Source organism: Chaetodon auriga, chromosome 21 (assembly GCF_051107435.1).
Source record: "Chaetodon auriga isolate fChaAug3 chromosome 21, fChaAug3.hap1, whole genome shotgun sequence".
Lineage (NCBI taxonomy): Eukaryota > Metazoa > Chordata > Actinopteri > Chaetodontiformes > Chaetodontidae > Chaetodon > Chaetodon auriga.
The window spans coordinates 11,745,015-11,760,737 of NC_135094.1; the positions used below are offsets into that span (position 1 = coordinate 11,745,015).

General features: G+C 44.6%; 2 protein-coding genes across 2 annotated transcripts; one reads left to right on the plus strand and one right to left on the minus strand.

The window, feature by feature from the left end:
- Positions 1-880: 880 nt before the first annotated feature.
- Positions 881-10,016, plus strand: LOC143314467 (alanine aminotransferase 2-like). Its single transcript, XM_076721495.1, has 12 exons — positions 881-1,045; positions 1,131-1,323; positions 5,302-5,391; positions 5,756-5,864; positions 6,059-6,192; positions 6,631-6,874; positions 6,979-7,058; positions 7,412-7,548; positions 7,777-7,951; positions 8,946-9,101; positions 9,183-9,295; positions 9,393-10,016. Exons 2-12 carry the CDS (start codon positions 1,177-1,179, stop codon positions 9,481-9,483), a joined length of 1,476 nt encoding a protein of 491 aa, XP_076577610.1. The 5' UTR covers positions 881-1,045; positions 1,131-1,176; the 3' UTR covers positions 9,484-10,016.
- Positions 10,017-10,079: 63 nt separating this feature from the next.
- pdia4 (protein disulfide isomerase family A, member 4) lies at positions 10,080-15,562 on the minus strand. The gene is made up of 10 exons (XM_076761763.1): positions 15,234-15,562; positions 14,633-14,813; positions 14,308-14,513; positions 14,067-14,205; positions 13,740-13,945; positions 13,481-13,639; positions 13,120-13,271; positions 12,700-12,856; positions 11,384-11,617; positions 10,080-10,749 (listed from the first exon to the last, which is right to left on the minus strand). Exons 1-10 carry the CDS (start codon positions 15,307-15,309, stop codon positions 10,334-10,336), a joined length of 1,926 nt encoding a protein of 641 aa, XP_076617878.1. The 5' UTR covers positions 15,310-15,562; the 3' UTR covers positions 10,080-10,333.
- Between the last annotated feature and the right edge of the window lie 161 nt (positions 15,563-15,723).

The window sequence follows — 15,723 nt, forward strand, 5'->3', positions numbered from 1 at the left end:
TTTTGAAGTTGCTCTTATCAGTATTTTCATAACAATAGACCTCTTTCACATAAGACATTTTCACGTCACAGTATGAAAAGCACGCATGTAAATGATAAAATGAATGATGGCTGAGTTCAGCTTTAGTGTTTTGATTCACTCTTACTTTGTAATCAGCGACTGGAAGCTTTTTGAAACGGCAAAGTTAGCAGCCAGCTAGTGAACATAGTGAAGTATTTAGCAGCCAAAGAGACGGGTATTTTTCTCAAAAGTTTGTGGAGACCAAAATAGAGCTAAAGGGTGACTGAAGATTTGGTCAGATGGCTAAATACAATTTCAAGTAATGCTAATGCTGCTCTATATCTGCTGGATGAGCAATTGACAAGTCAGCCATATTAACTTGGTAAAGCAATATTTCAGTGTTATCTGTTTTAGAATTAAACGCAAAGCAACTCGTGTCAAGTCATCTTAAAGTTGGCATCACTTCTGCATGTTTTGGAACAAACTTACACCAGATTGAAAGGTCTACACTTAGTAGCACATTCTTCAAAAATGTAAATGTTTAACTTGACTTAACTTGACACGACTTCAAATGTTAATATTCTCATTTTCTGTTACCATGTTGTGTTTGATTGCCTCCAATTGGCATAAAAACCATTGTGCAAGTTGAAGTTATGAACGCAGCTGTGGTTTTATATATACTTTTACTTTAGCCACTGCAAAACGTTTGAATGATAGTTCATAATACTCAGGCTAGTCTGTTACTCCGAAAAGTTGCCTCTCTTAAACTTTAAAGCATTTCAATTAAAGCCTTTTCTCGCTCATTGCTGCACACGACGGGCACGGAGGGAGCGTTTTTCCGACAGCACTTAAAGGCGTCAGTGGGCAAACTGAAGCCGCTGGAGTTAGTGAAGAAATCCAGCCAACCACGAGCAGGAGCGAGCTAAGGCGTGGCGGCCGAGTGGGAATATGAACACTGTGAAAGTCAACTGACAGTGAGGAGCTGAAAGGGAAGTAAACACACCAGACCGACTGAGTCCACTGTCCCCGTTGACCTGAACAACTGGTAACAGCTGATAACACTGTATCTGCTGGTGTACTGTTCCAGCTACGACTTTGTGTTAGCTTCTCAATCTTCTTTTGTGTTTCAGATATCAGTCAAGTGTGTGATATCGGCGGAAAGCAGCGTGACTGAAAATGTCCCAGCAGACAGTGAACGGGGTCCCGTGCCGGGGCAAGGTGCTGACTTTGGACAACATGAACCCCAATGTGAAGCGGGTCGAGTACGCCGTCCGTGGTCCGATAGTCCAGAGGGCGGTGCAGATAGAGAAGGAGCTGAGAGAGGTAACGTTAAAAGTCAAGTGTGGGACTGCACCACGCGCGCATCTCTCCGCACGCGGACCTGAGTTAAGTCTGATAACGCACGACGGGAGAAGAAACGCGAGTTAATATTGCTTTAGTGGTGATGTGGCACTCATCAGGGAGTTAGGTGGAGTCACGAAAAGCTGATTTCTGTATTTAAATCACATGGTTTTAGTGTGACCTATTCGGGGAAATATTGTTGTCATAGTGAAAGCGGACATACAGTGATTATAAACTGTGAAAAGAAATCATGCGTGTGTGTGTGTGTGTGTGGGAGTGAGAGAGAGAGGATGAATGGATGATCCACTCCAACAGCTGGAATTTGACTTAAGAGCCAGGCACTTTAAATATTTGCCTCAAGCGGATTATTCCGCTTTTCTTTCTTTCTTTCTTTCATGTTGGCAATGTGCTTTTTATTAAAAACACTGCATCTATAAAACGTGCCTCTGTGTGGATTTTGGCACACACCAGTTACTACTGTGATCACTCCGCAAAACAAGTTGTTTCCCTACTCTGTTTCCCCGAGATATGTTAAGAAAATGAAGAGAGAGGAAAGAGGAGATGGCGGAGCAGATATATAAGATGCTTGCTTTGGACAGTTTGTGCTGAGCGAGTGGAGGCAGGGCGTAGACAATAGGTCAGCTTTTAAAAGTCCCTGACATGACAGCAGCGGTGAGCCTGGTATGTTCTTCTCCTGCGCTGCTGCACACTCATACTACATCCTGCTGTGGTAATATTGATCTACCATGCTTTCCCAAGCAAGGGCAAGCAGGTCGAACAGGGGTCTTTTAAAAGCTGTAATGCAATCCTCTCTGCAGTTATGTTCTCTTCACCAAACACGAAATGAGCCCGAGGGGAAGGTCTGAGTGTGAGCACATTTCACTGGAGTGGACGGTGTGTATGTTGCGGAGGGTTATTATGTAAGGCGAAGAGGGTGCATTCTCTGTCCTCTTTTGTCTCTCTTGAGTTTGCCAACCTCCCTCCTCCCCACAAGGGAGGGAGGTTATTGGACGGAGCTGCAGCTGTGAGGCCCAGCAGCGTCAGAGGCCTTTCTCTGCACGGAGGTTCGTTTCAAGCAGCCCCCCAATTCTGCTCAGAGCGTTTGAGTTCTTGCTGGGGTGCTTGTTTTTCCCTCTGAACCTAAAGCTCAGTGTTTGACTGGAATAAGGAGAGAAATTGAGACATGTGCATTAGTTGAGAGAAACCAGCTTCATACAGGACATGCTAATAGTGTGTTAGATCAACATTAGTGGCTTTTAATATTGGTTTGATGAGTGTATTTTTTCTTGGCAAGATGTGCTGAAAAGCAAACATTGCGTTTCTTCTTTCCAGCCGACTTTCACCTGTTAAGCGTCATCGATTGCTGCAAGGCAAACGAGAGTGAAAACAATCCAGGAGTGCTGTTCACTGCAGCTGCCCAGTCATCTGCGGGTGTGCTTCCTGTCAGATCTGTGACTGGAACACTTTTACTGACAGCTCAGCAGATTTCATGCAAGTGTGTGTGTGTGTGTCTGTGTTTGTGGATTCGTGTGCTGTTGTGGTGATGACCCTTATAAATCCTTACCCAGACATCTGGCATGACAGTGCCTGCACTGCAGTAAGCTAATTCAGGCTTGGATCTCAGCTGCCGGGAAGTCTGCATTGTCCATGACAATGGAGTGGTGACACTAGGAAATAGTTCGGAGTTTGTTAATTTGAATAAACATTTTTACTTCAACACTCAGATGCTTTGCAAAACGTGGCCTGCAATGACTGTTATGCCTATATAAAAAGACCCTCATCAGCCTTTTTTTTTTTTTTTTTTTTTACAAATCCTACAGTTAGTCTTTACTAGCATGTTGTGTAATCTGCTGGTATGGGAATTTCAGTGTCAAGGCCAAAGCTGCTCTTTCCAAAATAGTGAAAGTCAGCAGTAAACAGCTGGGTGTCCTGCAAAGTAGCCTCACTGTCCTGTACAATGGACAAGCAGTGTGGAAGGCTAAATACATCCAATCAGTCAGCGCCCACCCCCTTCACTCCCCACCTTCTTGCTCGCGCTTCATACCTTGTAAAAGCAACCGATGCAGGCTCAGCGATGCCCCGTGTCTGGACTGAGTAAATTAGGAGGGTTACTCACTTTCAACTCCATTAGCATCTTTTTAGAAACAGTACTGAGTTAATGTGATAAGTCACATGAGCAAATCACATCAGTTTGCATCAGTTCGAGCTTCAGTTAGTCCAGTTCCTGTTATTCTGGTGTGACTGAATGCTGTCAGAGGGATGGAGGTTTCATTCTGTATCATAAGAGTAAGTGAAATGTGAATTCAGGCCAGGCTCTATTAAGCCCCACGGGGTTTCTTGGCCTGGTTCACTGGTCCGGCCTGTGTAATCAGTGCCTGGTGCTGAGTGAGCAGGAGAACGCAGGCCTGAGCCGGGGGAACCGACTGGCTCCTCTCTATCCCGCAGAACAGCAGCCTCTTTGTTGCTCGAGAACAAGGCAGGGACGAGGACTTAAAAGGAAATGTGCTGCATCCAGTTACTTAGATTTCAAACAAGCTCGTGTCTGACGCTGCGCGAACCCAAAGAACCTTGCAGGCCCCGCCTTTGTCGTCATGCAAGGACATAGAAGTGATAATATTGACTCGGTTGAGAGGAAAGTTCTCCCTGTGCCCTTGGAGACCCTTTGCCTGATACTTTATCATGTGCTGAATCATGTCAACACCATGATTTTCACACAAAAAGGTTATTTGTACCTGGGAGAGCAAACCTATTGTGCTTTGTACGCTTTCTGTCGGTTTGGTTCGATGAAATGAGTTTTCAGTCATTGACATGTTTGCCCTCAAACATTCAAGGCAGGTTTCGGCAAAGAGATGGTTGCATCACGTTTACCTGCTGGCAAACAAGAGAAGACAAAACAAGTTCCCAACATTTACTAGCAAGGTTTTGTGAAAGACAATGCACAAATCATAAAGCCAAAAAAGCCTCATAATGATCAGGATATTGAAAACTTAATCTATTGTTACGCTACATCATGTTGTGACCAGCAAACAGGAACCAAACCGGTGCAGTTTGGTCAAAGCAATGAAGGGGAAGGACCTCAATGAAGATGAATAGTGAGTTAGTTTAGATGAGGAGGGAAATGAAATGGAAAAAGGCTCAAGTCTCGCGTGTGATAGGGTTCAGCCAGTAATTCTCGAGCGAGTCCTCAACCAGAAACAGACGGGTTTGTGTCTCCAAGAGCCCCAGTAGCAGCAGCAGCAGCAGCAGCGTCATCCCTCCCAGGCCAGCACTTCCTGCTCTGCAAGCCAAAACAGCCTCTGTGCCAGCGTCTTTGGACAACAAAAAGGCTTCTAATGAGCGAAGATGCATGTGTGAGAGGAAAGCACGTTTCTCTGGTTCGATTTGCGTGCAGAGCCGAGCCGAGGTGGCAGCAGCACAGATGAGCGGGGACATGTGACATAGTTGTTAATCATCTGTTCTTGTAAGATTTATTTTGAAGGACATGTTGAAGCTTTACTAGCACATAGTGTTCCTCATGGCGAAACCTTTAGATTTGGAAGCATGTCCGAGTCCTGTGGCCCATATCGAAAAATCACATTTTGGAAGCTGAGGTTAGTAATGTGGACCAGCTGTGCAGAAAAATGCATACGTGCAGAATTTTCTCTTGATTTTACATTTCTTTCTGTACAGCCATGCATTCTTTGTGCATTATGTTTCACTCCAGAGAGCTGAAATGACACGTTGCTCTAGTCACATATTCATTGCTTTGGGGCCTCTTACATAATATATCTGCACTCAACGTCAGTCATGATGTGATAACATGTTAATTTGGATAATAATCTTATTACTTATCGACTGGTGTGTCACCAGCTTCTCTCTTTTTTTTTCCACTGTCTCAGTGTTTTCTACAACTCCTCCTTTGTAGAGAGATGGAAATCAACTGCCCAGATTCTTACCATTCTCTGTCTTTATCTTTTCCAGGGAGTCAAGAAACCTTTCACAGAAGTCATCAAGGCTAACATAGGCGACGCCCACGCCATGGGTCAGAAACCAATCACATTTCTCAGACAGGTAGGACCACTTTGTACAGTTGTGTTTAATGAGCAGCGCTCATACGGTGGTTCCACGTCAAACTGGACTTACTGCATTCATGCATTCTGTGCTGAGTGGAACGTGCTCGTTAGGTTCATTTACTGCAATTTTACAACACACATTGAACGTATAAACAAATGTTTAAGCTAGAATAAAATAAAACTAAAACAATATGTTCATATATGTACTTGTACACGTATTCACCCACAAAGTATGCATGGTGTGTGTGATGTCACATACCACATCTTTTACTTATGGTGGAGTGTGGAGGACTGGGAGGTCTCAAAGCCTAAGGAAAGAAGCTACTGTGTCTCAGAATATTTTTTTTGTCCTCCTCTCTCAGGTCTTGGCTCTGTGTTCATACCCTGAACTCCTGGAAGACAACAAGTTTCCAGAGGACGCCAAGAAAAGGGCACGGCGTATTCTGGAGGCCTGCGGAGGCCACAGTATAGGTCAGATGACGCCCCTTCGCTCCACCAACCATATGTACAACTCCTACTGCCAATAACACACGTCATCAGCATCCACCTCCATTTGTCATTCATTACAATTTTATTTGCGCAGTCTGTATGCTATTTAAACAGAGCATCAATTGATCAATGCAGCATGTTCTGTTTGAATCAAAGTTCATCTTCGTGTGTCCAAGGGGCCTACAGTGCCAGCCAGGGCATCGAGTGCATCCGCCAGGATGTGGCGCGCTACATAGAGAGGAGAGATGGCGGAATCCCCTCCAACCCCGACAACATCTACCTCTCCACGGGGGCCAGTGATGCCATTGTGGTACGGGTTCCATTTTTCATCATCTCTCCTTCATAGAAGTGCCGACACGTTGTAGGCCGGGGCAGGAGGTGATCTGTTGCATTAATCCAGCGCAGGTGGCATTCTTGTTCTCTGTTGAACTTCTGTTAATAATACACTCAGCCGTACTTTGCACATCTGTGACTTGAATCCACCCACGGACCTTTGTCACTGTCAGTGCAGTTTTGTACAGTTTGATGCAACCTAATTAGGCTACTGAATAATCTTGAGCCATTCAATTACTGCACTATAAAATATCTACTGACTGCTGTGTTGCTTGCATAATGTGTAACACTGTTTAAAACAAACAGCTGCTGCCACAGTACTTACCGGTTTTGACATGCACTCCAATGAAAACGGTCCAAAGACAATATATTTATTTTCTACTCACCCTCTCTTCCTCTCTCCTCCCTCGTCCAGACCATGCTGAAGTTGATGGTGTGTGGTGAAGGTCGCGACCGTACAGGAGTGATGATCTCCATCCCCCAGTACCCTCTGTACTCGGCCGCCCTGGCAGATCTGGGTGCGGTGCAGATCAGCTACTACCTGGATGAGGACAAGTGCTGGAGTCTGGATGTTGCAGAGCTCAGGAGAGCCCTCAATGCAGCCAGGCAGCACTGCAATCCCCGCGTCCTCTGCATCATCAACCCTGGAAACCCCACTGGTATGTCTGGTGATAGTAGTTCCCGTGTGCGAGATGAAACAGTCGCTTGAATTTTGTCGGTGCGTATGCGCACACATCATCAAACTGGTTGTCCTGTGTGATAGGTCAGGTCCAGAGCAGACAGTGCATTGAAGACGTGATCCGGTTTGCTAAAGAGGAGCACCTCTTCCTCATGGCTGATGAAGTAATGCACTCATGTTTCATTCACAGTTTCCTCCGTCTGAAGCAACAGAACTAGTGTCAGAGCTCTTGTTTGCTTTTCAAAGCGAAGTTTTAAAAGTGATCATATAGATTAAAAAAGTAAAAGTGAATAGTAACATAGTCACCATAATTCAATTCGTGTACTGACGTTAAATACAGCGTTTCATTTGCTCTTCAAGCCACTTAAATGATCCCTTTTTCAGGCAACTCTTGTAGCTCTACTCTTCATTTCAATTCACTCTTTTGTGTGCAGATTTTGGTTTTTAGATTTTTTTTTATGGATAATGATGTCTTTTTATTCAGACCTTGTGTATTCAATCTGTTTTCCCATTTCAGGTCTACCAGGATAACGTGTATGCAGAAGGCTGCAAGTTTCACTCCTTTAAGAAGGTGCTGTTTGAGATGGGACCAGAGTACTCCAGTACAGTGGAGATGGCCTCCTTCCACTCCACCTCCAAATGCTACATGGGAGAGTGAGTAGCTAGACACACACACACACACACACACACACACACACACACACACACACACACACACACACTAGGCCTGTGTATGAATCAGGACTGTAACAGTATACAGCACTGTATAGCACCTGTAAATGACCCTTGGAGTTGTTCTACAAGCTAAGCTGACGTGTACACCACCTGTACTAAGAACATACTTTGTATTGACTTACTCTTTTCCTCTGTTTGCTTTGTTAGGTGTGGATTCCGTGGCGGCTACATGGAGGTGATTAATATGGACCCTGAGGTGAAGGCCCAACTCACCAAACTGGTGTCAGTGCGTCTGTGCCCCCCGGTGCCTGGACAGGCTCTGCTGGACCTGGTGGTCAACCCCCCGCAGCCTGACGAGCCCTCCTACGCCACATTTATGAAGGTCTGAGAAAAACCGAAAGCACGCCAGCCAGCACAAATCCTAGCAATGCTTTGAGTGTATGCAAACACAGCATTTACTTAGGTAAACACTCTTCAGCACCACGCCGTATACCCCATGCAGATAAAACCTGAACCACTGAATTCAGTCAGTGGTGAATAATACTGAACGTGCTGCTCCTGTTGGAACACGATGTGTCTTTTAGAGATGTTATACAGCACTTCTTCTAGAGGAGAGCTTTGCAAAGGGGATCATATGCATAATGCATGCAGATAGAAGCCTGTGTGCATCTAACTTGCAGTGAAGTGGAAGCATTATGTGGCCAAGGAAGCCATTACTGTGATCATTGATGTCCATGGGTAATATGAGTCTCCAGCTGCAAATAATTTGTAATGGTGTTTGTAGTTGCATGGCACGGCTACATGTTAGAACACCAGCGATGGCATCTACTGATTAACTTTTCTGGCAGGAGATTTGATTACAGCCTGTCACAACTAACACCCCAGGCATCCTAACCAAACAGAAGCCTAATAAAAACGTTCGAACCAAATGAGCCCAAAATAGGAATTGATGTCCATGAGTCATCATGTATTATAGTTGGTGTAGATGTGCCACTCCCTTCCACCTTCAGACGGTGTATAAAAAACTCTTTCTTGTCAGCAGGCTTGCAGGATGACCGATAGATAGTGGCTCAGGGTGCTAGGTGGAAGGCTGCGTGTTGTCATGCCTCTGATGGCCACAAGAGGGCTAAAGGACAAACAAATGCTGGGTTCAATTCAGGGTTTGGTTCAAAGTGCGAGGAAACGTGTTCCATTTGAACGGCTTCTCCAAAAGCAGCCTTCATAGCCCAGAATGTGGAGCAGACAGCCAGTTTATGCTTTGAAGTATCCGAAAACCCACAATCTGTTGTACATGTGTTCTTTGTCTATATCACCTGTTTTTATTTGTTTGTTTAACCTCTTTCACTTGTGACAGCTTTAACTTGCTTCCCTGTCAGGAGCGGACAGCGGTGCTGTCAAATTTAGCAGAGAAGGCCAAACTAACAGAGGAGGTCTTCAACACGGTACCTGGTATCACCTGTAACCCTGTGCAGGGGGCCATGTACACCTTCCCCCGCATCACTCTACCTCAGAAGGCCATCGACAAAGCAAAGGTCTGCACACACACCCTCCTTATCTCACTCGGATTTCAGTCGTCTGTGTGGACGTGTTCAAACGTGCGTGTCCATCCACAGGAGGAAGGCCAGGTCCCAGACATGGTCTACTGCATGAGGCTGCTGGAGGAGGAGGGTATCTGCCTGGTGCCAGGAAGTGGTTTTGGACAGAGAGAGGGGACCTTCCACTTCAGGTTAGTACTGCTAAACTCATCTCTGTACAGTAACTGTACAATAACATTGCCTCTGGTTTAAGTAGACAGCATTAAACCTCATCCTTCCTCCATCCAGGATGACCATCTTGCCCCCTACTGAGAAGCTGAAGGTTGTGCTGCAGAAGATCCGTGAGTTCCACCTGCGGTTCACACAAGAGTTCTCATAACAGCCCACCACCTTTCAACTACATCCCAAGAACAAACCCATTCAGCGCCAGTGTCTTCAAGTGCCTTTGTGTGAGGGAGGCAGCAGTCTTCTACGTGGCCTCCTGTAACACACATCCCTCACCTCAAGGCTATATTCACACAATGAGATTTTTTTTTTTTTACATCTGAAGAACCTTGAATATTTCCTTGTTTAGACAGTTAGTGATGGCTGCTGCTCATGTAAGGATTTCAGCACGTGAAGATGTACTGACTTCCAGTACATGATGCACTTTCCCAAAGTATTACCGCGCCAGGTTTGTAATGTTCAGTAGGATGTTGTAGTTGTGATTGTTTAGAGTTTAAGCTATTTCAGATGCTGCTACATGCTGCATCTCTCTCCTGCCAAGACCTACACAGCCACATTAGTTAGAAGTATCAATTTGGTAACATGTTAGGTGATTACTTGATTAACCTGAGTAGCCGCAGAGCCATTTGTATTACTAATGTTTAAATTGTTCTTAAATGTGATTAAAGAAACACCCTTTCTAAAACACCTGTGTTCTGAAATGGATGCAATACCAGCTCTCACATTCACACACAATAACAAAGTCAGACTGAAGTGGCGGCCCACAAAGCGGCCATCGTTTTTTAAGTTTTATTTAAAAAGACTTGAAATCTTCAACAGTGCTTACATGCTTTTAGAAACAGAAGAAAGCGGAATCTCTCGGAATGAACAGAAACTAAAATGATGATTGAACATTGTAATCATCACAGCAACTCAGTAACACCGCTGAATTCCACCGCGTTCCCTTCACCGCCCCAGCGTCCTGCACGGTAAGAGTTCTTAGCTATTCGCCGAGAGAGGTGCTTTCAAAGTTCCTCTCTCTTCTGTGATAGCTTTGTCGCGTGCTTTTCCATGAACTTGCTGAGCCCCTCCACTGTTCTGTCTCCACCTTCAAATTTGATGGGGCTCTGCTTGCTGTTGCTTGGGGCAAAGTATATCGTGGGGAAGCCTTCCACTTTGTAGCTCTCATTTGGCACGTCGTTGGCTGTGGTGTCCATCTTGGCGATGACCAGGTTTTTCTCTGCTTTGTACTTCTTGCCCAGAGCCAAATAATCAGGCTCTAATTTCTTACAGTGGCCGCACCAGGGAGCATAAAACTCAATCAGGACATCCTTCCTGGTATCCATGACAATGTCATCAAAGGTCTTTCCTACCACAACCTTCACTGGTCCGTTGTTGTTCTTTGGTGCTGACTGGGACTTGATGATTGGTTTGAGTTTTCCTGAGGACAGAAGAGAGAAATTCAGAACAAGTGATTTAAACGGCTTCAACAGAGCACAAAGTGATTCACTGCTAACACGTTTCTGTAGATTTCCCATCAATTTTATCATTTACTGTGTCAAGGTTTTTATTCAGTGCTCGACTAGAAAGTCTTTTATCACTGTATAAAATATCCTCTGAGGATTCAGATGCAGTTTATTTATATGCAGATAATCAACTGGAGCTGCAAAATGCTGCCATCACATGGTGGAATATTAACCTGCAACTCCAACTCCTAAAAAGTTTATACGCTGTGTAAAATGTAAATAACAACAGAATGCTGACATTCGCAAACGAACAGTGTTTACAAAATGTTCTTGAGCTCATGTAGTAACATCCTTTATCCAATCATGTGTTCACAAAGTGGTGACCCTCGCTCCATCCTCGCTTACTGAGCCTTTCCAGGATGCCCCTTTCATACCCAATCATGATACTATCACCTGTTACCAGTGAACCTGTTTACCTGTCTTCAGAATAAGCACATATTGACAAAAAACAATGATGCTGATGAGGTGAAACATTAGTTTCAATACAAATCATTAAATACACATGAGCACATGCTGTAAAATTCCCATAATTTAGCAATTAACACTCACCTTTCTTGAAAGCCATGACAAAGTCTCTCAGCACCTCAGAGTCGAGCTCCTCTGGCTCCATGGCGAACTTTTTGGCTCCATCTGCCAGAATTCCCACATTCACTTCCTCTCCGCTCTCGCCCAGGCCCAAGCTCTTCAGCTCGTCTGCGAAGTCCTCCTCATCAGCGATGGCAAACGTGTACTCCGGGAAGTCTTTGGCCACCTCGAGCACCTTGGACCTCCAGAACTGCGTCGCTAAAAGTGAAAGAAAAACAAGACCAGAGTTTTTTTACTGCGTCATCAAAATCCACAGGTGGAGTTCTGGTGTCAAGAAGACATTTTTCACCCTTGATACCAAGCTGTATAAACAGCATGGTATACAACAATGAATGAGCAAAACATGTAGGTTCCAACTATTCAAATATCTGTGCATTATGTCCACACAGAGGGAAAACCAATACAACAACAAACAAACAATTTGTACATTATTTCAACGTAAACATGTCTTATAAAAGATCTACATACCTTCAAAATAAACAAATAAAGTAAATGTCCTATAATGTGTTACTGAATGATTCACTTGTTTCACTTTGACTTACACTCCATTTTTGTATTTTCCCATGTTTCTGTGTCCAAGTGACTTATGGAGATGACAAATTTTAAAGTTTTTCAGTATTGCCTGATAACAGGAGCCAGCCAGCACGCAACGCACTGCAGTCTAACCCCTCCGGCTGTTTGCACACAGTCAATGTATATAATTCCGTTAAAGGAAGTGTTTGTTTTTGCTGACAGGCTCAAATTTTTAGTCTAAGTGTGTGACAATCTTATGGAAAAGATCCCTGCAGAGATAAACCTTTTTGTTAATGTGTAAGATCCTTTTTGTTTCACCAGAAACAGCTGCTATATTGCTCTCTTACACTGTTCCAATAACCACCAACGCTGGTTTGGTTGACATAAACACTAAATTCACCGAATCAGGAGAGGAGTGAGAGAGAGAGCGGACATCAGAGAAGCAGCAAGGAAAACAGTGGATCCAACTCAGGAATTCTTTTCACCAGACGTTATGTCCGGAGAGATTTTAATATGTTGAACTTCACAGATTTTCCCAGTAAAATGAAACTGGAATTACTGGACAATGGAAACTCTGGTTCTCCATCATGTGTGTTTTTTGTTTTTTTGCCACAATTGAATATTAATTCTCACAATCAAATATCTGTATTTTTAATAATTCAAATCTATATTTGAATTTAGAATATTTACTGAAAACCCTTTTACAATCACACTCAGAGAACAGTGGATAACCAGTTGTTTAACCTCAACAAATATGAGAAACTCACCTTTCCTGTAGTCGAAGCTGAAGTCGACTCCATAGTACACAACCACCAGGGGTCTTTTGGTGTAGCGCTTGGCATCGTTGCTTGGTTTCCTGTGGCCCACCAGAGGAATCACGTGCTTTTTGAAGAACTCCTGCACTTCTGACACTGACGTCGAGTCCTATGTGATTAATGCATCAAAGTGTCTTGAGTTCAGCCGAGAGAAAATAGAGACTCTTTTGAAGATGGATTATGCAGCACTTAAACATATAGTACTCTTCAGGTGAAACCTCTTATTACTGATCTAGTCTATTTTTACACTGAGACTAGAACTGAAAGAGAGCGCATGAAACCAATTCAAATCACAAATAGGAAAAAAAACAAAACACTGAAAACGGTGAAGACAGACAGACAGACAGACAGACAGACATAGACTGACAGTACCTTCACTGTGATCGTGCGTGACGCTGGCTCGTACTTGGAGCGGAACTTTTCAGGCTGAACGATGACAACCTGTCCGGGTGAAGCTTTGAGCAGTTTGGACACTTCGGAGCTGAAGGTGTGACGGAAGGTGAAATCTTCCCTCAGTGCATTACCTGCCAGACAGACAGCACGTCAGAAACAGGAAGAAACAGAGAGTCTGTACTCTCAGCACACACAGTTAATAGAATTTTGACACTATGATGGATCATCCATCCATCTATGGCACTGCAGTTGTTAGTTTAGTGCCACTCATATACTGCACATTCAGTGGTGACATTATTGGCCAGTTGCTCTGAACAGATCGCCAGCTCATGGTACTCACAGGCCTCAATGTAGATCTCATAGGCTGCGTCCTGTTCCCCGGAGAACACGCCGACTATGACAGCATCGTCACCGTCCTTGATGAGCTCCTGCACCTGTTTCACTGCCTGGACCTGCTTGGATGGAGGCCCTGCCTGCTCACTCATGTACTCAACGATGCCTGGCAGGAAAGAGAAAGAGAAAGCAAAGAAACTGGATCAACTGCGACGACTCTGGTAAGTGTCCAGAGTGCAAACAGCTTTACACAGAAAGTGACGTACCATACTGCTCTCTGGGTCCGTTGTAGTCGAACACCTTGCCTTTCCTGAAGATCTTGAGGGTGGGATAGCCCGTAACTCCAAAGCGTGAGCCGATCTCACTCTCCACGGTGGCATCCACTTTGGCCAGAGGAATGGAAGGAGAGCGTTTGCTCAACTCTTTGGCTGCCTTCTCGTATTCTGGAGCCAAGCGCTTACAGTGTCCACACCTGAGGGTCAGTTATATAAGAGGCAAACAATGAGGAATGTTTTGTTAGTCTTAACAGCTGCTGTTCAAAACCTCCAGTGAAGGTCATTGTATTATCTGTGTTTGATGTCTGGCTGACTGACCATGGAGCGTAGAACTCCACCAGGATGATGTCTGCCTCATTAACAGTCTCATCAAAGTTGTCCTTGGTCAGCACCAGCGTCGCCTCAGGAGGGGGCTTCCAATCTGGCTGAGCCACCTCTTTCACCCGGGCCACAATAGCTGCAACAAATCGCAACACATCACTGCCAATTCTCCTCAAAACAGAAGTCAGGTTTGGTTTGAAAGGCCGCGATGATGCTCACATGAATGAAGTGCCCCTACCCTTCTCTGTCCTTTCTCCATCGTAGTCCACAGGCTCCCCATTTTTCAGAATCTTGATGGTGGGATAGCCCGACACTTCAAACCTGCTGGCTAACTCGCTGGCCACTGTTGCATCCACTTTGGCCACAGGTATCGGGGGGTCATTCTCCTTAAGAGTCTGAGCGATTTTTTCATATTCTGGGGCAAACTGCTTGCAGTGGCCACACCTAAAACGGGACAGAGAGAGGATACAGAAACAATTTAAAGTTTTGCAGGGATACAGGAAGTAATATGTGTGAGCAGTGACTGGCCTGCAGCATGTTTGTGAAGCAGATAACAGACGTACCACGGGGCATAAAACTCAATCAGAACTGTGTCTTTGCCCTCCATGAAGGTGTCATAGTTGCTGTCAGTGAGAACCAGCACTCCATTATCTTCTTTCACCTCTGTGTCATCATCATCATCATCCTCTTCCTCCTCATCATCACTGTCCTCTTCACCAGTTTCCTCCTTCTCCTCTGTAGCATCTGACAGTAAACAGGAAAAGGACACAAGCTTCCTATCAATATGCTGCTAGTTTTATGCTTTATGGATTAAGAAAACAAGGCATAAAATGTAGCACGTGATAGCAACATATATCCTGTTTGTACACGTCAAAACGTTTTAACAGGAAGAGGAACAACTTAGTATTTTGAACATTAACATTAGTGTAAACCTTCGCAAGCCACGTAGCTGCATGTTTGCAGGTGTGTGGCAGCTCTGTTGACATTAGCTGACCTGTCCTGTTAGCTAGCGTGCTAACCGAGCTAGCAAAATCTACAGTAACTTAGCTAGCAAGTTTGCATAACAGTAACTCACGTGAAACGCGCACCAGCTGCCGCATTGCTTTACTTAAGTAACTTCTTCAGGTGTATTTAACACAGAAATGAAAAACGGCTCGGACTTACCCTCCTCACATCTGCTGACAGTTGCAAAATGTGCAACGCCAAGCAACACAATCAGCAGCAGAGCAACCTTCCTCATTGTCCTCAGATGATGCGGCCCGGTGTTAACGACGTGCTTCCCCGAAGTAGCCGGCTAACTAATTTAGCTAATAACGCTGATGAATGTCATCAAAACACTGTGTGCTGCACAGACCCGCTGTCCGGATCAATGCTGATGTGTGGCTATAGACGCCTTTGGCTTGTGGTTTCATACAAACTAATCACTTCTGAAATCACGCACGCCGCCTCCTCCGTCTGGAACTTGTCTGACTTGCCACGTTGTGATTGGTCCTCATCAACGGCTGTCCTCCAATCTTATTTCGCCACTCAATTATACGTTGAGGGACGCTATTGGATGCTTTTATTTATTGTTTCCGCTCTTGGACTTCAACGCTTGTACATGGGCCAGTTGACTAGAGAGATCATTGTGAATATAAAAAGAACTTTAGTGATA